General features: G+C 39.8%; 1 protein-coding gene and 1 long non-coding RNA gene across 7 annotated transcripts in view; one reads left to right on the top strand and one right to left on the bottom strand.

The window, feature by feature from the left end:
• Positions 1-22,143, top strand: part of CSPP1 (centrosome and spindle pole associated protein 1) — a 197,028-nt gene extending 174,885 nt beyond the window's left edge. For 5 of the 6 annotated variants that reach the window (XM_027127955.1, XM_027127956.1, XM_027127959.1 and 2 more), the window contains 7 exons: positions 1,367-1,506; positions 4,989-5,129; positions 7,244-7,290; positions 10,488-10,551; positions 17,343-17,452; positions 19,251-19,389; positions 21,273-22,143. In XM_027127955.1, the coding sequence (XP_026983756.1) occupies positions 1,367-1,506; positions 4,989-5,129; positions 7,244-7,290; positions 10,488-10,551; positions 17,343-17,452; positions 19,251-19,389; positions 21,273-21,484 (853 nt within the window). In that variant the 3' untranslated portion in view covers positions 21,485-22,143. Of the gene's footprint in view, positions 1-1,366; positions 1,507-4,988; positions 5,130-7,243; positions 7,291-10,487; positions 10,552-17,342; positions 17,457-19,250; positions 19,390-21,272 lie in introns of those variants that run through there. The other variant, XM_027127958.1, reaches the window with a different exon arrangement.
• LOC113631480 (uncharacterized) lies at positions 5,125-21,328 on the bottom strand. Its single transcript, XR_003437344.1, has 3 exons — positions 21,244-21,328; positions 7,966-8,050; positions 5,125-6,718 (listed from the first exon to the last, which is right to left on the bottom strand). It is a non-coding gene; the product is annotated as an uncharacterized LOC113631480 (long non-coding RNA).
• Positions 22,144-22,318: the final 175 nt, after the last annotated feature.

The following is a 22,318-nucleotide window of genomic DNA, read 5'->3' as shown; positions in this document are numbered from 1 at the left end:
TATTTGTTTTGCATTTTAATGAATCTCTGTTGCAGTTCCTATCCCCCTCGGTGGTTCACTATTAGAGGTCTATGTCAGCCTTGACAAGGTGATTTTGTGGCTTTGGTGAAACCTTCCCCATAAAAGGAAACCCCAGGAGAGCAGGGGGCATTGCCTGTGGGGATCCCAGCTCTTCCCATCTAGGTGCTTAGGGAAGATTTAGTGAATAAAGACATGAAGGCAGGAGTCTGGCAAACTTCTAGCTTAGAGCTACATTTTAAAAAATAGAGGGGACCCACCTAGGGCTGAGGGAAACAGCAGCAAATACTTTATTTTCAGGGCTGGAGATACCATCCCCCTATCCCTGTTTTCTATTATCATCACTCCCCCAAAGTCCTAGCAGAAAACTCACTTACTAAGCTACCTGCCTATTTTGCTAACTTCCTAGGTTAACAAAGGAAGAAATATTCTTCCAGAAATAGAGTAGTAATTAACTAATTAGGTATCAAGTTCCCGGAAAGCCCACTGTAAAATTAGTTGGGGGACTGTGGATAATACCTCTTATTTTGGGCAGCATATTTATGCTGTATTTCTCTGTATAATTTCTGTTTTAGGCTGAGGGGAAGGTAACATTTATTGAGACCTAGTACATGTCAAGTACTATGCAGGGTACTTTACAATATATAATTTCATTTAATCTCATGCTCACAACAAGACTAAAATGGTAGACATTATCTGCATCTTACAGATGGTGCAGTCAAACTTCTAGTAAATTGCAAAGCTGGTCTTTGAATCTTGGTTTCTTTGACCAAAGACTAATCTTTCTACTACACAAACATTTTAAGGTAAACCTCACTCATTCTGTTCTTCCAATAAGATACTTTGCTTCTGAGCATTTTGAAAGATTATAATGACCTTATAAATACCCTGTTTATTTTTTTTTAATTAATTATTTATTTATTTTTGGCTTGTTGGGTCTTCGTTTCTGTGCGAGGGCTTTCTCTAGTTGTGGCAAGCGGGGGCCACTCTTCATCGCAGTGCGCGGGCCTCTCACTGTCGTGGCCTCTCTTGTTGCGGAGCACAAGCTCCAGACGCGTAGGCTCAGTAGTTGTGGCTCACGGGCCTAGTTGCTCCGCGGCATGTGGGATCCTTCCAGACCGGGGCCCGAACCCGTGTTCCCTGCGTTGGCAGGCAGATTCTCAACTACTGCGCCACCAGGGAAGCCCCCCTGTTTTTTTAATACGAGGAATTGAAATAACAGCTACTAGAATAAATTTTTATAATATATTGTGGTGAAAGATGCCGAATTTCATGTACAGGGAGTTAAATGTCAACTCAGATTTTTTTCCCAGAAGACACTTTTATCATAATTTGTCATTTTCTACAGGAAAAGAGAAAGGAATCCCATGGATGTATTTGACATGGCCAGACATCGGTTACAGGCTCCAGTCAGAAGACAGTCACCTAAGGGCCTAGACACTACTACTTTTCAGAATATTCATGACTTTAATGAGCTGAAAGATAGAGGTGAGTAGAATGCTGCTATTGTAATGATACAGCAAGAGTGTCCTACCCATATTTAAGTATCTTTAAAGACGTTTGTATCCTTTTTCTAAAGTAAAGTTTCATTTATGGTATATATTTTAAGTGATGCTGAATGAAACTTCTGTATACTCTAGTTCTTCAATTTACCAGTCTGGTGGATGGACCTTTAGTTTGGCTATTTTCCTTTGGAGGGCATACAGCTCTTAAAGCCTCAGGAGTGGATTAGATCAGTAAAATAGTGTGAAGAGTGGCACCTGACATTGAGTGGAGGATGGACAGCCAGATGAGCTTAGTAAAGAGGTGGAGAAGGCAGAGTCAGTGACTGGAGGTTAAGCAGGAGAATGTGGTGTCCTGAAAGCTGAGGGAAGAGAGTGTATCGGGGAGGAGGGACTATGTAGAATGAATATTGGAAGGTGTCAGTTGGATCAGAGGTCATTGGTGACCTCAACTAGATCTTTTTTGGTGGAATTATGGGATCAGAAGCCGATCAGAAGTCAGTTAGCTTTGGAAATGAGGACTGAATAAATAGGAAGCAAAGTGTTAGAGGCAATGAGCAGAAGAACCCTTGGAAGAAGGGTGGCTGGGAAGGGGAGGAACACAGGGTCTGGAGCTGGAGGAGCTTGTTAGGAAGCTGATGTGAAAGCTGTTACAGGAGGCAGAGGCTTACAACATAGGGGAGGGAGGGAATGTCTTTGAAGAGAGCAGGGTCCCTGAGTAGAAAGGAGGAAATGCAGGACTTTTGAAGGAAGGGAGTAGAGAAAATTTGATGCGGCCACTTAGGAGGAGGAGAGAAAGTTTATTAGGGAAGTAGGATTGCCAAGGTAACAGAGGCTTGGGAGACTGAGAGGAACCAAAATGTGTGTTACCTGTGATTTTTCTTCAGGTGCACTCACAGAGCGGCTGTTGGGATAGAGGAGGCGAGTTGTTGGATGGTGGTTTTATGACCTATACCACATGAATCGGAGTTTACACTTTTCTTCTGCTTCTTATTTTTAAAAGTAATATCTATTTTAGAAAGTTTTGAAAATTTAGGATAGAGGGAAAAATCACTTAAATCACCTAAATATAAACACAATTAATATTTTGTATATTTACTAGTCTTTCTGAGCTTAATTAAAACAAAAAAAGTAAAATAAAAACTAGATGTAATTGTTATTTGTTTTTTTTCACTTAGATATACATGTGTCATCAATTACATATACCATAGTTATGTTTTTATTCTGTCATTTATTGATTACTTATTATATGCCAGGTATTATATTAAGCCAGTAGGTCTCAGGGGCCTTCTTGAGGTCAAAACTATTTTTTTTTTAAACATCTCTACTGGAGTATAATTGCTTTATAAAACTATTTTTATTATAAACTAAGACATTATTTGTCCTTTTCATTTTTATTCTGTCCTGTGTGTACAGGTTTTCCAGAGCATATATGGCACATGATGACTTCATTGCTCTGAAGCTAATAGAATATGTTTTTGTATTAATGTTTTAAAAATTTCTTAGGTTTAATTTCTAATATGATGGGGGGCAGTAAATAAAAGCTCTTTGGGGTCCTTAACTTTTAAGAGGGTAAAGAGGTCTTGAGAACAAAAAGGTTTAAACTGTAAAATTGAGCCATTCATTTCCCTGTTACCACATCTAGTCCTCATTGATCATATGACTTAGTTGTTGATGTCTCTTGTTTTTATAGAGAGGAAAATGAGTCTGGAAGTGGGGAAATCAGGCTCCAATCCAAGTTCATGTGTCCAGAGTCTCTTCTGTTAACCTTGCTCTTAATCATTTTCTAATTCTTAGATATTCAGCATGCTTCTCATTTCCCACTATTGTTACCAAATCAGGTCCGGCTGCTTGTCGCTTAAAAAAATCAGTACTCGCAAAAGTTGGTGGAAAGGAAAGTTGTTTTTAATCAGAATGCTGACAATCTGGCGAGATGCTGGACTCAATGTCCCCCAAAAACCATCCTGAAGATTCTGCTGGGCCATGAAAGTTTTTAAAGGGAAAGAGGGAAGTCATCTCAGTTACTCATTGGGATGGAGGTCAGAGTCATCGCCCCCCCACTGTGTGCAGGCCTGTTGACTACTCATGATCATTCTTTAGTTGCTATTCACACAGTTTGTGAGATTACTGAAGGGGAAGCTAGGGAAGAGATCTGGTCATCTGTTAATTACTTATTCTTCATTTCTACTTCTTTGATCTACAGAAAGAACCAACACATTAGGCAAGGTATTGTGTGATCAAAAGATTTGAAAGGTGTGCTAGGGCTGGAGATGAGGAGAGCATGGGGGTGCCTGGTTTAAGGTTAATGACAGACAAAGGGGCCTCCTGCAGAGAGCTCTTTCCTGCCAAAAGCTGCTTACAAATCCCCACTTGGCAGAACATCATTCCGTTTCTGTGGGATCACGCATGAAGGTCTTTGTAACTTCTTCATGCTGACATACGGTGCTGTATTCTTAGGGTGGAAGTTGTTGGCATGGGTCTGTAGCATCTCTTTGCTGGCAGTTGTAGTTGCCCATTTACATATGTGGGCAGAACAAGCGACTGCTCAAGGTGGAGCAGTTTATGTCACGGCTGCAGTCTGATCATCATGCAGTCCGCTTTTTCCTTCTGGTGGCAGGTACAGTATCTGTAAAACAACTCAGGAGTGTGCATCAGACACTGAGTCTGTGACTCTGTTGTCCTGATCATTAGCCGCTTGAGCCTGCTCCTTTGTGACTCAGGGAGGCCTGGGAGACTTCAGCTTCTCTATAAACAAGAGGCAGGAGACAAGGAGGGGCCTTTGTACTTGGGTTGGGGGCGGGGCATAGGGTTCTGATTAGTTCCACTGTGGATCAAAAGGAATACTGTCAAGACTTTTTAAATGTGTGAACTATATTTTTATTCTCAAGATTTAAAAATTAAGGTTTAACATTTTAATTCTGATCAGTTGATAATTCTTGAACTTGTGGCATAGGTGAATTCTTAGACTGTCATTTCCTGCAGAAATGACATCCCTCCTAAAGCTCCAGGCAGCCTGCATTTATCTTTTCATTTTTTTTGGCATGATATTTACAAATATTAATTGGCCAATAACATTATGGTTTCATTTTTCCAGTGTATTTTAGGGATCGGCTGTGATTCAGTGTCTGGTGGCTGCCTGGGTTACAGCCATCTGAATAATTGCTTGGATGTACCTGCACATAGTGGCAGGCTCTGGGTGGCATCTTGGGGGAGTGGGAAGGTCAGGATGGAGAATGTGGCAGTCAGCTGCTGCTTGCTCTGGGGGCTCCCTTATAATGGTGATAAGTTTGTGAAAAGGCATTTATTTAAAGAATGTTAATTTTGTGTTCATTAGTTTTATGATGATGTCCTTTGACTTTGCTGATTGATGTCTCGTTATTTATACTGTTCCTATTTATAGTGAAGTTTTATAAAATCTCATTTGGAAACAAGATTTAACTTGGTTAATATAACTTATTTTTGTACCAGATTCAGAAACACGAGTTGATTTGAAATTTATGTACCCGGATCCTCCAAGAGATTATCATACCTTAGAGATTCAGCAGCAAGCCTTGCTAAGAGAGCAGCAGAAGAGACTGAATAGAATAAAAATGCAGGAAGCTGCTGAAGGTAAGAAATAATCATTGCTGTTTCACAGTTTCAATGGGTTGTTTTTTTGTTGGCTTTCTCAGTCTCTGGTATTGATTTCAATCCGAGGCAGGCTCCCTCCACTGGCAGCTCCATACTCACATGCCCCTTTTGGCCTACAGTCCCTGAGAAGAGTAAGTCCCAGAGAGGGCTGTGATTGGCTTGACTGGTGTATGTTATTTGTGCACGGGAGGGGTCCAGCCACTCATGATAGCCAGGAGGATTGAGTACCTTGACTAGGCCAGGTGGTATCTGCACCAGGGTAAGGAATGCTGGGCAGACACATCGGTGTCCTATGGGACATTTCTCTACTGTGTGTGTCTGTGAGTTTTGATATAGCATAAAATCTGTAAAGCTTCAGACTGGGCTATGAGTATATTTCTTTGTAATTAGCCAATCAACAGATACTTACTGAGTGCCTACTATGAGCCTGGGTAGTGACCTATATCCAGGGTATATGGTGATGAATGAAATATGCCACTGCTCTCAAGGGGCTTATACTCTGTTGGAGAATTTAGATGCTTAAAAAGTGTGAGTGTGATGAATGTTGCAAAGGAGATATCTAGGGTCCCTTGGGAGTGTGTAACTGGGGGTGGGGTGGGCAGGCACCTAAAGGTGGAGCGGAGCTAGTGGCCTCAGAGAACATCAGTGGGCCCTATTGACCCGGGTGTCCTGCATGACCTTCACACATATCTCACCAGCTTTGCCTGCCTTCAGGCCATTGAGTGCAGCCATGGAAAATGAGTCATAAAAATGCAGCAGTTAGGTAACAAGAATAGAAGGAGATGGTCCTAGCAGTTATTTTCAGGAAAATTCAAAACCCTACCTTACTAGCAGGCTTGTCTGACCTACAGAATCTGAAGAACCTATTTTTGACTACATGAGAGTATCACAGGAGTAAGTGATGTACCACTTTAGGCCCTGATCACAGGTCAAGGCTTCAGTAAAGACTGACAGGGAAAGTCTTTCCTCCATCTTGCATAGAATTTTTAACAGTGGTCTCACTGATCACCCTCTGACAGCAGAGTAACCCAAAGTCTGTGATAAATAGTAGGCATATCATCAGGAGAGAAGAGAGAAGCAGGTACAGTCTTCAACCTTTACACCCATTTTGGTGGCATTTTTCCTTAGGAGACCCAACTGATGATCTGATCTGGTGTGATCTTGGCAACTTGCTCTGATTAGCCCAAAAGTAGTCCCCATGTGGAAATAGGTCCATTTTGGGACTGAGGGTATCCATCCCCTACAGCAACTACCCCACAACTTCTACCAAACACTGTGATGATTTAATTCATAAGAATATGGTTTAACTATAAAACAATCAAAAATGTGGGTATAAAATATTTTAACAAGGAATACAGGCTATCATTGGCAGCCTATTTATTCCCACAGGCAGTAGCTAAAAGGATAAAGTGCACTATTGAGAGGAACACATAGGAACCCTGGTCATATCAGAGGGGCCTTTGGGTTACCTGATCCAAAATCTTTGCCCCGGAACCAGGTGCCTGGAGTTGAATTCAGTTTCCTTCAGTTCCACGTGAGGGAGTTGTTTAACTCTTCTCAACAATTTTCTACACAGATTGTAGAAATATGAGGGGAGATGGTTATTTTTCTATAGGCATCAGTTTTAAATTCACAATGATTTTACTTTTTATATTTATTACATGTGAATGGGAGAATTTTATCCAACTAGAATGGATTGGACGCTGGGTTATATTTATTAATAAACAAGTAGTATCTTAAAAAATTCTGAAATGTGATCATTGAAAAGTAATCTCTAGTAAAGAGTTAATTACAAAAGCTATTCTATTTTTTTTTTTTGTGGTACGCGGGCCTCTCACTGTTGTGGCCTCTCCCGTTGCGGAGCACAGGCTGCGGACGCTCAGGCTCAGCGGCCATGGCTCACGGGCCCAGCCGCTCCACGGCATGTGGGATCTTCCCGGACCGGGGCACGAACCTGTGTCCCCTGCATTGGCAGGCGGACTCTCAACCACTGCGCCACCAGGGAAGCCCTACAAGAGCTATTCTAAAATTTATTTTTGTTTTTAAAGTATTTTCTAACCTTTTAATTTGTTTTTGCTCTCCATTGGCTACAGTTGACTTGGATGCTGTCCCAAGCACTAAAGTACAAGACCACAGAATGGTAAGAAAAGTTATAATTTTTCAAGCCAGTTTTTGGGTGATAGAAATTTTTAGGAGTATGGTGAGTATTCCAATTTTGAATTCTTCAGGAATATTAAGAAAGAATTTAAGACTTGTCCCATCAGTGTAGTGGGTAGCTAAAGAGATATTAGTGTAATATGTAGAGGAAGCATATTGTAATGAGTAAGAACAAGACTCTAGGGCTAGGCTGTTCAAGTTAGTCTGTTTTTAGCTGTGTGACTTCAGGCAAGGTATTTAATCTTTCTTTGCCTCAGTTTCCTAATCTGTAAAGTGGGATGATAGTGTTTATCTCTGAGGGTGGCTGTAAGATTAAAATCAATTAATATCTGCAGGCACTTAGGGACAGGCCTAGCATGTAGTAATTTCTATATAAATGTTTATTAACTAAATAAAAAATAGTTCAAAGGCTGTTGTGAGGATTAAATGAGATAATATATTAAAAGCCCTTACAGGGCCTGTCCCATAATGAGTGAGGTCAGTTAGCAGCAGTAGTGGAAGTAAGAGTCTGTAATCCATGTAGTGGTGAGACCTGTCAAGAAGCTAAGCAAGGTAAGGGCACAACTCTTATCCTGAGGAAGGGACTATCGAGCAAAGACTGAACAAAAGGAAGGGGATGAGCCAGTTTTCATTCAACAAATATTTGTTAAATACTTACTGTGGACCAGCTAATATTCTAGGTGTTTGTGGGCACAGGAGTGAACAAAAGGAACAAAAATCTTTGTCCTCTGAGGGCTCACTTTCTAGAAAGAAGGAGAGACAATAGACAAATAAAATACTTAGTATGTTGAATCGTGGGGCTCTGGAGAAAATGATAGCTGGGAAGGGGGCACTGGGAGGACTAGAAGGAAGGGTTTACAGTCTGAAGGACAGTGAGCAGGGAAGGCCTCACTGTGAGTGGGTAACATTTGAGAAAGGACATCAGGGAGGTGTCGTGTGAAATATCGGGGGACACATCTGGAGGAAGAACCTCCCAGGCAGAGGCCCCGGGCAGCAGTGAGCCTCATGTGTACTAGGAGAGCGGGAGTCCCGGGGAGCCTGGACCTCCAGGAGCAGGGGTGGGTGGGAGCAAATGAGGCAGAGAGCGGGTGATGAGCAGCAGAGCCTCAGGGGGCCTTAGGGTGTTGCCTTTTATGCTATGAATGTGATGAAAGGCTTCCAAAGTTTTGAGCAGAGGAGTGACATGATTGGTTTCATGTTTTAACAACTGACTGCCATTCACTGAGAATAGACTGAGGGGGACAGGAGGCTACTGCTATAATCTAATTAAGAGATAAGGTGCTTTGGCCTGGAGTGGGAGCAGTGGAAGTCATAAGTGGTTGGATTTACTTTGAAAGGAGATAGGATTTTTGACATATTGGATGTGGGGCATGAGAGGAGTCAAAGGTGGACTTCAAGGTTTTTGGTTGGAGTTGCTATTTACAGAGATGAAGAAGCAGGAAAAATGGGTTTCAGGGTGAGGGAAAAGGTCAGGAACTTAGTTATAGTCACGGTAGGTTTGAGATGCCTGCTAGACAAATAGTTGGAGCTGGTGAGTAGATGGATAAGAGAGAGAGTTTGAGGAAAGACTGAGGTTGAAAATAAATTTAATCTTCCCCCACACTAATGATACAGGTAGTATTATCCCCATTTTCAGATTATAAAAGTAAGACTCAGCTAGGCTGTTAGTTGCCCAGCGTTACCAGTTGGTAGCTGTTGGTGCTTGGTTTTGAAGTGATAATGGTGATAACAACGTTGCAGTAGCAACACTCTGTACGTGCACGAGGTACCTGACATTTATTTGCTCTGAAGTTCACAAGGTATGCTTATCCCCATTTTACATAAGAGGAAACTGCTAGCCATGGCCACACAGCCAGTGAGCAGAAAAGCCCATGTCTGAATGCAGGCTGGACTCTGGAGCCCCTCCCTGTCCCTGTACCACATTGCTTGAGATGTATGGACACCTTTTCTGAATACCCTGTAGGTTTCTTTGTATGTGGCAGCCATATTTCTCAGTGAAAAATACTGAAATTTAACTTCTGGGATTTTGATCAAAATCCTGGATTAATAACACCATATTTTGCTGAGTAGAAACTGAGCATAAGCCAACAGTGTAACATGGCTGTTACAAAAAAAAGCTAAAAAGTTGTGGGTTCACCTTCCTAGGAACTGGATTATATGGAAAACGCAAGGTGAAACTGGGGAAGAGTGTCAGGGAGAAGATAGGGCTGAGGTGGGCCTTGATCACTCTCTCCTGTGTGTGAAGAACTGTGATGCAGAAGAGAAGCTGGGCAGTGTGTATGCAGTGCTAAGAACAGCTGGTGAATATTAGATGCTATTATTACCATTACTGTCATGCTAGAAAGCAGACGTAGTCAGTGGGTGTTAAATGTAAAAGAATTTAGTACATGGAAGAACTCAGTGAAAGAGAAGAACTTTCCGATAACCAATGCTATGTCTCAGTGGAGTGCATTTCCTTAGAAATTAATGGACAGCTCTTCACTGGAGTATTCTAGCACATCCTAGAAATCTGGAAGGGAAGTGCAGGGAGGTGGTGTTGGGTGACTTTAGGTTCCTTCCAGTATGTAAGGTGACATTATTGTAAAACTCTCTGTATGTAAATTTCTTACCTCTAATTTGAGAGCTCATTACAAGCCCAACCCTAGCATTATTTTTTCGCTACTCCTATGTCCCTCACTATCTGTGCTATGCCTTTGTGACAGCTGCTGTCACAAGGGGCTCTCATTATCTGAGGGTATGCCTCTCCCCCATGGGACTGTGATCCACTCCAGAACAGAAACTCTTACTCATCTTTGTATCTCCAGTTCCTAACATAGAGGAAAATAGTAAGTGCACTAAACAGATTTATTGAGAGAATGAATAAATCTCGACAGTGGTTTAAAGACTTTTAAAGTGGGTTCACTGCTTCGTACTCTATTATATTTTTATCAGCAATAATGTAACTCTTAATAAAAGGTCTTTCCTGTATTTTCTGGGCGTTGGAATGTGGTGGAGGAGGGAAGCAGCCAGTTCTACCTCACCCTGTCCTCTCTTGCTAATTTTGGGGAGAGTGTGGAGACTTGTGCCTTAGTACAAATTTGCTGTTTTGCCACACAGGACTAATAAAAATAGTCATTAATATATGATGTTTCTTTTAGCCCAGAGATGACACTAATGATTTATATATGATGTTTCTTTTAGCCCAGAGATGACACTAATGATTTCTTGAAAAATTCATTACTGGAATCTGATAGTGCTTTTATTGGTGAGTATATTTATTTTACCAACCTATTTCTTTAAATATTAAGCATTATTTATACTTAAGTGTTTTTCTCCATACTTAAAAAATCAGTACTTTACTCTTTGTTGTGCAAGATGGTAAAAAAAAAAAGGAATATTTTGTTTTACTAATAATCATGAAATATAACAACAAAATTTTCAAAATCAGATACTTAATACAAACACACAAATGAGTACAAGTAAAACTGGGGAAATCTGAATAAGATTGGAGGATTTTTATCAGTATCAGTGTCTTGGGTGTGAGGCTGTTGCTCCTGCCGTACAGAATGCTACCATTGTGGGGAACGAGGCAAACTGTACAAGGGGTCTCCCTTACTGTTTACAAGTGCATGTGAATCCACAGTTATCTTAATAAATATTTTAATTTTAACAAGCCATAAGAATATAACTTAGTCTTGAGAAGATATGTGAAGGTACATGTACTGCAATAGACACTTATAGTTGTGTACTCTGAACATAAGCATTTCTGCTATCCTAGGGCCATCAGGGAATTCTCCCTTCTACATGTTAGTTTTATTTCATGTCAATTATTTTATATTTTCAAGTGATCAACGTTCCAAACTAGCCTATATTTCTTTCTCAGTTTTTTCTTTTCTAATGAGTTTTTCTTTTGCAAGGAAGTCATAGTGTGGAGAGTGAGTAAAGATAGAGAAATCAGTAGGAAATAGGGATGGGAAGATAGCTCATTAGATGTCAGGGAAATGTGACCAGTTCCTGCTAATAATGAAGACAGTCTGGAACACTCAAGACAGTGGCTCGGAATATTTCATTACATAGACCTTACACTAGACCAAAGATATGCAGTCTGTCTTGATTAATGGTCACCACAAGCATCCCCTGGTCATGACTGTTGCCACTGTTCTGATGAGTGTGGGTAAGGCTGGTAGTGTGAATGGTTTCTTTTTTTTTTTTTTGAGAAGTCACAATCTGCCAAATACAATTTGAATAGGCCTACATCTTTTAAAGAAATTGAGAGGTGGGGGAAGTGGAGAAATGTTGGTCAAAGAGTACAAACGTTCATTTATAAGTTGAATATCTGGGGATATAATGGACAGCATGGCAACTATAGTTAATAATACTGTATTTTATACTTGAAAGTTGTTATGAGAGTAGAACTTTAATGCTCTTACCATAACAACAATAACAACAACAAAGTGGTAATCATGTGAGGTGAAGGATGTGTAAACTAGCCTTATTGTGGTAAACATTTCACAGTCCTCACATTGTGCTCCTTAAACTCACACAGTATGTCAATTATATCTCAATAAAGCTAGGAAAAAGCCCCAAATTGACTGTAATAACAATAAAAAAAGAAATTGAATCAATAATTAATAACCTTCCAAAACAGAAAACACCAGGCCCAGATGGGTTCAGTGGTGAATTCTACCAAACATTTATTGAAGACTTATACCAATTCTCTACAGCCTCTTCTAGAAGATAGAAATAGATGGAATACTCCTAACTCATTCTCTGTGGCCAGCATTACTCTAATACCCAAACCAGACAAAGACATCATAAGAAAAGAAAACTGTAGATCAGTAGCAAATCGAATCCAACAACGTATAAAGAGAATTATACACCACGACTAAGTAGGATTTATACCAGTTATGCAAAACTGAGTTACATTCAGTGTAATTCATTCGAATATAATTCATTGCTTTAACAGGCTAAAGAAAAAAATCGTCATTATCATCATTATCAATAGATGCAGAAGGATTAAACAAAATCCAACACCTTGTTCATGATAATTGTCAGCAAACTTAGAGGGGGACTTCCTCAACTCCCTAGAGAACATCAACAAAAAACCTACAGCTAGCATTTAGTGATGAGACACTAGCAACTTTTCTGCTAAGATAAGAAACAAGATGAAGATGTCCCCTCTTACCACTCCTCAACGTCACTATGGAAGTCCTAGCTAATTCAGTAAGGCAAGAAAAGGAAATAAAAGGTACACAGATTGGGAAAGGATAAATAATACTGCCTTTGTGCACAGATGACATGATTGTAGGAAATGTGAAAGAATCAATCCCCCACCACCAGAAACCCCCCCCACATATTAATAAGCAGTTATAGCAAGCTTGCAGAATACCAGGTTAATACACAAGTCAATCATTTTCCAATATACCAGCAATGAACAAGTAGAATTTGAAATTTAAATGCAATATCATTTACATTAGCACCCCCCCCCCCCCCCAAAGAAACATGTAGATGAAAATCTTACAAAACATGTACAAGATCTATAGAAGGACAACTACAGAACTCTCATCAAAGAAATAAAATAACTAAATAAATGGGGAAATATTCCATGTTCATGGATTGGGAGACTCAGTATTGTCAAGATGTCAGTTCTTCCCAACTTGATCTATAGATTCAATGCAATCCCAATAAAAATCCCAGCAAGTTATATTGTGTATATCAACGAACTGATTCTAAAGTTTATATGGAGAGGCAAAATACCCAGAATATCCAACAGAATACTGAAGAAGAAAGAACAGTCAGAGAACTGACTTTCTATAAAGTTACAGTAATCAAGACAGTGTGGTATTGGCAAAAGAACAGACAAATAGATCAGTGGAACAGAATAAATACCCTAGAAATAGACCCAAACAAGTATAGTTAACTGTTCTTTGACAGAAGAACAAAGGCAGTACAGTAGAGAAAAGATTGGACATCTACATGGAAAAAAGTGAATCTAGACACAGACATTACACCCTTCAAAAAAATCAACTCAAAATGGACCACAGAGCTTCCCTGGTGGCGCAGTGGCTGGGGGTCCACCTGCCGATGCAGGGGATGCGGGTTCGTGCCCCGGTCCAGGAAGATCCCACATGCCATGGAGTGGCTGAGCCTGCACGTCAGGAGCCTGTGCTCCACACCGGGGAGGCCACGATGGTGGGAGGCCCACGTACCGCAAAAAAAAAAAAAAAAAAAAAAAAACACCAAAATGGACCACAGACCTAAAGGAATCAGGCTCCCTGACTTCAGACTATACTACAAAGCTACAGTAATCAGAACAGTATGGTACTGGCACAAAAACAGAAATATAGATCAATGAAACAGGATGAAAAGCCTAGAGATAAACCCATGCACATATGGTCACCTAATCTATGACAGAGGAGGCAACAACATGTGATAGAGAAGACAGTCTCTTCAATAAGTGGTGGTGGGAAAACTGGACAGCTACATGTAGAAGAATGAAATTAGAACACTCCCTAACACCATACACAAAAATAAACTCAAAATGGATTAAGGACCTAAATGTTAAGACTGGACACTGTAAAACTCTTAGTGGACCACCTGGAGGGGTGGGATAGGGAGGGTGGGAGAGGGAGATGCAAGAGGGAAGAGATATGGGAACATATGTATATGTATAACTGATTCCCTTTGTTATAAAGCAGAAACTAACACACCATTGTAAAGCAATTATACTCCAATAAAGATGTAAAAAATAAATAAAACTCTCAGAGGAAAACATAGGCAGAACACTCTGACATAAATCACAGCAAGATCTTTTTTGATCCACCTCCTAGAGTAATGAAAATAAAAACAAAAATAAACAAATGGGATTGAAACTTAAAAGCCTTTGCACAGCAAAGGAAACCATAAACAAAACAAAAAGACAACCCACAGAATGGGAGAAAATATTTGCAAACGAAGCAACCAACAAGGGATTAATCTCCAGAATATACAAACAGCTCATGCAGTTCAGTATCCAAAAAACAACCCAATCAAAAACTGGGTGGAAGATCTAAATAGACATTTCTCCGAAGAAGACATACAGATGGCTAAAAAGCACATGAAAAGATGCTCAACATACTAATGATTAGAGAAATGCAAATCAAAATTACAATGAGGTATCACCTCACACCAGTCAGAATGGCCGTCATCAAAAAAATCTACAATGAATGGTGGAGAGGGTGTGAAGAAAAGGGAACCCTCCTACACTGTTGGTGGGAATGTAAATTGGTATAGCCAATATGGAGAACAGTATGGCGGTTCCTTAAAAACCTAAAAATAGAACTACCATATGACTCAGCAATCCCACTCCTGGGCATATACCCAGAGAAAACCATAATTCAAAAAGATACATGCACTCCAGTTTTCACTGCAGCAGTATTTACAATAGTCAGGACATGGAAGCAACCTAAGTGTCCATCAGCAGAGGAACGGATAAAGAAGATGTGGTATATATATACAGATACAGTGGAATATCACTCAGCCATAAAAAAGAACAAAATAATGCCATTTGCAGCAACATGGATGGACCTAAAGATCATCATACTGAGTGAAGTCAGACAGAGAAAGATAAATATCATATGATATCGCTTATATGTGGAATCTCAAAAAAAAAAAAAAAAAAGGTACAAATGAACTTTTTTACAAACCAGAAGTAGAGTCACAGATGTAGAAAACAAACTTTTACCAGGGGGTAAGTGGGGCAGGGGGAGAGATAAATTGGGAGACTGGGATTGACATATACACACTATTATATATAAAATAGATAACCCGCTGTACAGCACAGGGAACTCTGTAGTGACCTATATGGGAAAAGGATCTAAAAAAAAAAAGTGGATATATGTATATATATAACTGATTCACTTTGCTGTATACTTGAAACTATCACAACATTATAAATCAACCATACTCCAATAAAGATTAAAAAAAAAAAGGACCATAGACCTAAATGTAAAATGCAAAAACTATAAAACTCCTAGAAGATAACATTGGAGAAAACCTAGAAGAACTTGGGCATGGCAATGGCTTTTTAGATTCAATGCCAGAGCACAATCTATGAGAGAAATAATAGATGAACTGGACTTCATTAAAATTAAACTTCAGTGCTCTGCGAATGACGATATCAAGAGAATAAGACAAACCATAGACTGGAAGAAAATATTTGCAGAAGACACATCTGACGAAGGACTCTTATCCAAAGTACACAAAGAACTCTTAAAACTCAACAAGAAAAGAAACAACCCAATTAAAAGATGGGCAAAAGATCCAGACACTTCACCACAGACAGACAGATGGCAAATAAGCATATGAAAAGGTGCTCCACATCATTTGTCATCAGGGAAATGCAAATCATGTGTCATCAGGGAAATTCAAATTAACACAAGAGATACCACTACATACCTATTAGAATGGCCATGGGACTTCCCTGATGGTCCAGTGGTTAAGAGTCTGCCTTTCAGCACAGGGGACATGGGTTTGATCCCTGGTGGGGGAACTAAGATCCCACATGCCCCAGGGTAACTAAGCCTGTCAGCTCTGGAGCCTGTGCACCACAACTAGAGAGCCCACACACGACAACTGCTGAGCCTGTGTGCCACAATGAAAGATCCTGCATGCTGCAGCTAAGACCTGACACAGCCAATTTTTTTTTTTTTTTTTTTTTTTTGCGGTACACGGACCTCCCACTGTTGTGGCCTCTCCCGTTGCGGAGCACAGGCTCCGGACGTGCAGGCTCAGCAGCCATGGCTCATGGGCCCAGCCGCTCCATGGCATGTGGGATCCTCCCAGACCGGGGCACGAACCTGTGTCCCCTGCATCGGCAGGCAGACTCTCAAACACTGCGCCACCAGGGAAGCCCTTAAGTTTTAATTTTTTCAAAATAAAGTTGGGGTAACAATTCTAAATGTTTTAAGTAATATATTCAACTCCATGGTCAGATAGGCTGTTGGCCCACTTTGAATGGCTATGATCCAAAAGAATGACAATTCCAAGTGTTGGTGAGGATGTGGGCACACTAGAACCTTCTTACAATGTGAAATGGTTCTACCTCCTCCAAATGCTAAACATAGTTACCATAACACCCAGCAATTTCACTCCTAGGGAATATACCCCAAAGGGATGAAAACATATGGCCACAAAAAGACATGTACATGAACATTCATAGTAACATTAATAATAATCTCCAACGAAAAACAGTTCAAATGTCCATCAACTGGTGAGTGCATAGGCAAAATGAGAGATATCCATATGGCATAGTATTACTCAGCAGTAAAAACAACAAAAAACAAACAGAAAAGAACTACAGTTGACCCTTAACAACATGGGTTTAACTACATAGGTCCACTGAATAGTTTTTTTTCAATAAATATAGTACCTGTTTTTCCATTTTACAGATCTTTAAACTTAAGTGTGGGGGAAGTCTGTGTTTGATTAGAGATCACAGTATTTGGAATCTTTAGAAGTAGGGTTTGAGTCCTGATTCAGTCCACACTGTTTCAGCTTCCTGCCCTTGGGTGAGTCATTTATCATTTCCTTTGTTTTTGAGGCAGATAGCAGTATGTGGATTTTCAACTGCACAGGGGGTCAGCATCCCTAATCACCATGTTGTTCAAGGGTCAACTGTACTGATACATGGTACAACGTAGATGAACCTCAAACACATGCTAAGTGACAGACACAAAATATTACATTGTATAACTCCATTTATATGGAATCTCAGGAATGGTAAATCTCCAGACTGAAGGCAGATCAGTGTTCACATGGGGTTGGCAGGTGGGAGTAGGGAGTGATTTTGCCAGTGAGCACAGGGGAACTTTTTGAGCTGATAGAAATGTTGTAAAACTTTGTAGTGATTGCGCAATTCTATAAAAATCACTGAACTGTGAACATTTATAGTGGGTGAATTTTACTGTATGTTAAATAACATCTTAATAAAGCTATTAAAAGACAGTCTTGGTTTAGTTCTGAATAAAACCATGTGAAATGGTGGATGTTTAAGGCTTCTCCCCGTGTGGCCTCTAGGTGCGTATGGCGAGACATATCCTGCCATCGAGGATGACGCCCTCCCTCTGCCGTCACAGCTGCCCTCTGCGAGGGAGCGCAGGAGGAACAAACTGAAAGGACTCGACTTTGTATGTATGATATGTCCTTTTCTTTTTTCAAGTTTAGGAACTAGAGGTCTGGGTTCTGACCCATGCTAAATTGGTGTAGTCCAATGAAGAGAGAACTTGCTCTGGAATAAGGTGGACATTGGTCTGAACCTAGGCTCTACCACCAAATACTGGATGACTGTGAGCAGGTTATTGGACTCAAAAGGTCATCTGAGTTACAGCATATCTGTAACATTCCTTTTATTGCTGAGTAATATTTCATTGTATGGATATTCCACTATTGTTTATCCATTCAACAACTGATGGACATTTGGGTTGTTCACAGTTTTTCTGTTATGAATACTGCTGCTTTTAACATTTGCATACAAATTTTATAATGTTTTCATTTCTTTTGCTTGTGTGTGTGTATACACACACATACCTAAGAGTAGAATTGTTGGGTTACATACTAACTACATTTAACATTTTGAGGAACTGCCAGACTGTTTGTTTTCCAAAGTGGCTGCACCGTTTTACATTCCCACCAACAGTCTATGAAGGTTCCAGTTTCTCTACAGGCTGGCCAACATTTGTTAGCGAGTGTAAAGTGATATTTCATTGTGGGTTTGATTTGTATTTTCTTGATTAATGATGTTGAACATCCTTTCTTGTGCTTCTTAGCCATTTGTCAATCTTCTTTGGAGACAGGTCTATTCAAATCCTTTGCCCATTTTCAAATCAGGTTGTCTTTTTATTGTTGAGTCCTAAGTTCTTTATAGATTCTGGATACAAGTCCTATATTAGATATATGACTTGCAGATATTTTCTTGATGGTGTCCATCGAAACACAGAAGCTTCTAATCTTGACAGAGGTACAGCTTATCAATCTTCTTTTTTTGCTTGTGCTTTTGGTGTCGTATCTAAGAAACCATTGCCTAACCCAAGATCATGAAAGTTACTTCTGTGTTTACTTCTAAGAGCTTTATAGTTTTTGCTCTAAAAGTTACATCCGTGAATCCACTTTGAGCTAATTTTTGCAAATGGTGTGAGGTATAGGGGTCCAAATTCATTATTTACACATGGATATTGTTATTCTGGTACCATTTGTTGAAAAGACTCTTCTTTCCCCTAGGGAATTTTATTGGTTTTTCTGCCCATAAGTATAAGGGCTTATTTCTGGACTCTTCTGTTCCATTCACCTATGTCTATCCTTATGCCAGTACTACCCTGCATTTATTTTTGGCTGCATTGGATCTTCGTTGCTGCACATGGGCTTTCTCTAGTTGCAGTGAGCAGGGGCTACTCTTCGTTGTGGTGCACACGCTTCTCTTGTTGCAGGGCATGGGCTCTAGGTGCACAGGCTTCAGCAGCTGTGGCTCACGGGTTCTAGAACGCAGGCTCAGTAGTTGTGGTGCATGGGCATAGTTGCTCCGTGGCATGTGGGATCTTCCCGGACCAAGGCTCGAACCCATGTCCCCTGCATTGGCAGGCGGATTCTCAACCACTGCACCACAAGACGGAAGCCTCCCGTCTTGATTTTATAGCTGGACTGATTCTTAGCCCCTACGTTGCAGTTTTTTTCCTTTTGTGTTTTATAATTCCCCACCTTTATCCAGTCTGGCAGCATTTATATGTTATCACAAATGCTAACCCTTCATCTAAGCCTGCATGGATAAACATCAGGAGTTAGAATATAAATGCTATAGATTTTCATTTGTTTATATTATGTTCATCACACTATACATTTACCAAGGGCAAGAACAGGTTTTGACTCACTGGTTTATTCTGAACATATTTCACATTAATGATCGTTTCTTAAGTTCTCTTTTCTTAATTACAGGATAACAGTCATCCTAACGTACCACCAGATGGTCTCTCTTTAAAATCTGTATCCAGTGTAAATATCGATCAACTTAGAATGAGAAACGAGGAACGAATGCGAAAACTGAATGAACTTCAGGATAAACCTGTTAATACAGGTAAATGGCCAAGTTTAATAGCCAACAGCAGATTCTGTGAGAACTCTTAAACCTGCTTCATGGAAGTTTTCACTAATGGCTGAGGGACAGAGGAAATGAGTTTTGAAAGCCTTTGAGTTGTAGGGCCTAGAACACAGTAGCTATTCAGCAAAACCAGGACGAAGGATTAATTTTGCATCAGATTCTTTCTGCCAGAGGGGGTACCCTTTTTTGAGTGGATTCTAAACAGGTAAGTTTCTGTGTATTAAATATATCCAGGCTTTGCTTTCAGCAGGGAAAATGTTGATCAGTATTGGCATCTCGCTTCCCTACTGAACTGAGAGATTATCAGAAGTCAACTTTAAAACGTTGAGTTCTTTGTGTAACACATCTATTATAAATCTGTAGTGCTACAAAGAAAACTTTTTTACCTTTTTACTTGGCCTTCTGTACATAGATATAAACAGAAAATAGATATTTTTTGCTTTAAGTCAAAGTATAGTCTTCTCATCATGCTGGGCGTTGGCCGTCTCTCACTGCTTTGGTGAACAGCAGGTTAAAGCTTATCACTGAGCACAGGCAGGCAGGATGCTTCCTCAGGCAACTAACGAGCTCCTCTGCCAGCCCTAGGCCACCTTCCTTATGGAGATGCTGTTAGTCATTAGGATAATGTGACAGTATTATAGTAATAAGCCTTATTAATTAGCTTTAGCAAATAGCAGAGTGGTCTATTTGGACAATTCTCTTTATTGTGTTAAGCTACATTACAATAATTTTCTAATAGCAATTTTCTTAAGATATTTTTTAGATCCAATCTTTAATATTTGTTAATTTAAAACTATACTCAGTCTCTAGGAGTAAGCTGTCATGCATTCTGATGGTGGTAATTTCATACCAAATACCAGCAAACATGGTAAACTGATAGAGCAGTACTGTTCATATCATATCTGGAAAACTGTGGACAGTGGGAAAGGAATGCCTTCTTTTTGGCTAAAAGGCATTTTAATCTGTACTAAGAATTACCTATTCCTCAATTTCTTTTAGAACCAATAAGTTGAATTAATAATTAACAGGGATATATACTTGAGAGAAAATAGACCATTTGAAGACTCTCCTCTTTTTCAGAAGGCTTTCAACTTCTAAACTTTTTTTCTTTTTTTTTTTTTAACATTGTCCTTTCAAACAGGAGCTTTTTGGTACGATGTGGATTGATTACTCATTTCATTGAGTGCATATGTCCCTTTGCTGAGGTAATCTTTCACAGACCAGGAGATGTAATTTAAAAAAGTAAATAAATAAAGAAATTGACATCACAGGGCAGGAAGACAGATTTTCCTATTATTATTATAATAAGTAAAATACAGATATAGAAGTTGAGTATAACCAGTTAAAAGAATGCAACGTAAGAGCTATATCTCTTAATGGAGTAAACACAACTTCTTAGATAAGGTATAAGAATGGATGTAATTTCATCCCCTAATGCTTTCCTAAAATGACCTTATTTCCTCAAAGCAGTGTTATATTCAGTAGGCTAGGAATATTTCCAAAACCTTGCTAAATTAAAAACAAAGTTTTGCATGGCATCCCTCAGGTGACACAGAGTAAGACTGCTGACACTTCTACAGTCAACATTCGGTGCCATCGCCTTTGCTATCCTTGAATCCCTTTGGGTGCTGCTACCAGTACCATGGAGTCACCTTGGTCAGTTGATCATTTTTTGTTTCTGTTCCTGGGTTTGCTTTCCTACCTCTAAAAGGAGGAGGTCTGAACAAAACAGGACAGTGTAGCACACAGTACTGCGGAGAAGCGCAGAGCTCTAATGGGTTAGACTACAGGAGACTTCTGTTCACATGACCTGCCTGCCGCCCGTGTTACCTGAGTCATGTCTCTCTTGCCTCCATTAGATGATGAGAGTTCACTGGTTGACCCTGATGACATCATGAAGCACATGGGTGACGACGGATCGAACTCTGTAGCAACTGAGCCCTGGCTCCGCCCGGGCACCTCAGAAACGCTGAAACGGTTCATGGCAGAGCAGCTGAGGCAGGAGCAGCAGCAGGTTCCTGTAAAACCAGGTACTTTCACTTGGCAGGGCCTGTCTACTGCACACGGTTAAAATAAATTGTATTTGGACCCAGTAGTGCCTTTTAAGGGGAAAAGAATGTGAAATCTGAACCTTAATGATATGTGCTACTTTTGGCCCATACTTGGCAGTTACTTATGTTCCATCTGTATATAAGGTGTAATTTTTTTCCATGATGATATATATGATGTATAGTATGTACATAAATAAAAGGACATGATTATTAAGTTATATAATGTAGAATTGTATAGAATTACTTTTGCACAAATTTTGCCATAAATTAGGATGGTAATGAGCTCTTGGAATCAACTACCGTATGTGCATTATTTAAAATTCTGCTTGTCAGTAAGATAAGGTGAATAAAACACAAGTGTCTTAACAGTACTGTAAAGCCAGAATACTTTGTCATATGTATGTCTGCTATTATCACTATTCAAAATAATTTTTCATTTAGTAAATATACTGGTTATAGCTGTTGCTATGTAATGAGAGAATCAAATGTGCTTATTTCCATGTCCTTTATTAACTACTGATTCAGTATAAATGATGGGAGTTAATGATTATATTCCCGTGAGCCATGCACTTAAGTGTCACATCTTTCTGCCTCTATTTTTGTGCCAGTGAAGGCATTACGTTTGCTATTTATATGATTTAACTACTTATTGATAAAAATAAATTATTTTTATTACAAATGTCAATTTCTTATTTTAACTGGAATTGAGGTTTCTAGACAAGGTGTTCTAGAAGTTGAAGAGAGGCAGGAACACCCAGGGGTAAAGGATGGGGATTGGAATCCTTGCCGCGCCACTGTGGACCCTTGGGTGAGTTAGTTTTTCTAATCACTCCCTCCCTAAGAGGTGCCTTTAA

This window comes from Aethalodelphis obliquidens, unplaced genomic scaffold, assembly GCF_003676395.1.
Source record: "Aethalodelphis obliquidens isolate GAN/ISIS:26980383/991018 unplaced genomic scaffold, ASM367639v1 scaffold33, whole genome shotgun sequence".
NCBI lineage: Eukaryota > Metazoa > Chordata > Mammalia > Artiodactyla > Delphinidae > Aethalodelphis > Aethalodelphis obliquidens.
The sequence above is the reverse complement of the archived record's forward strand: the minus strand, read 5'-3'. Positions and strand labels throughout refer to the sequence as shown.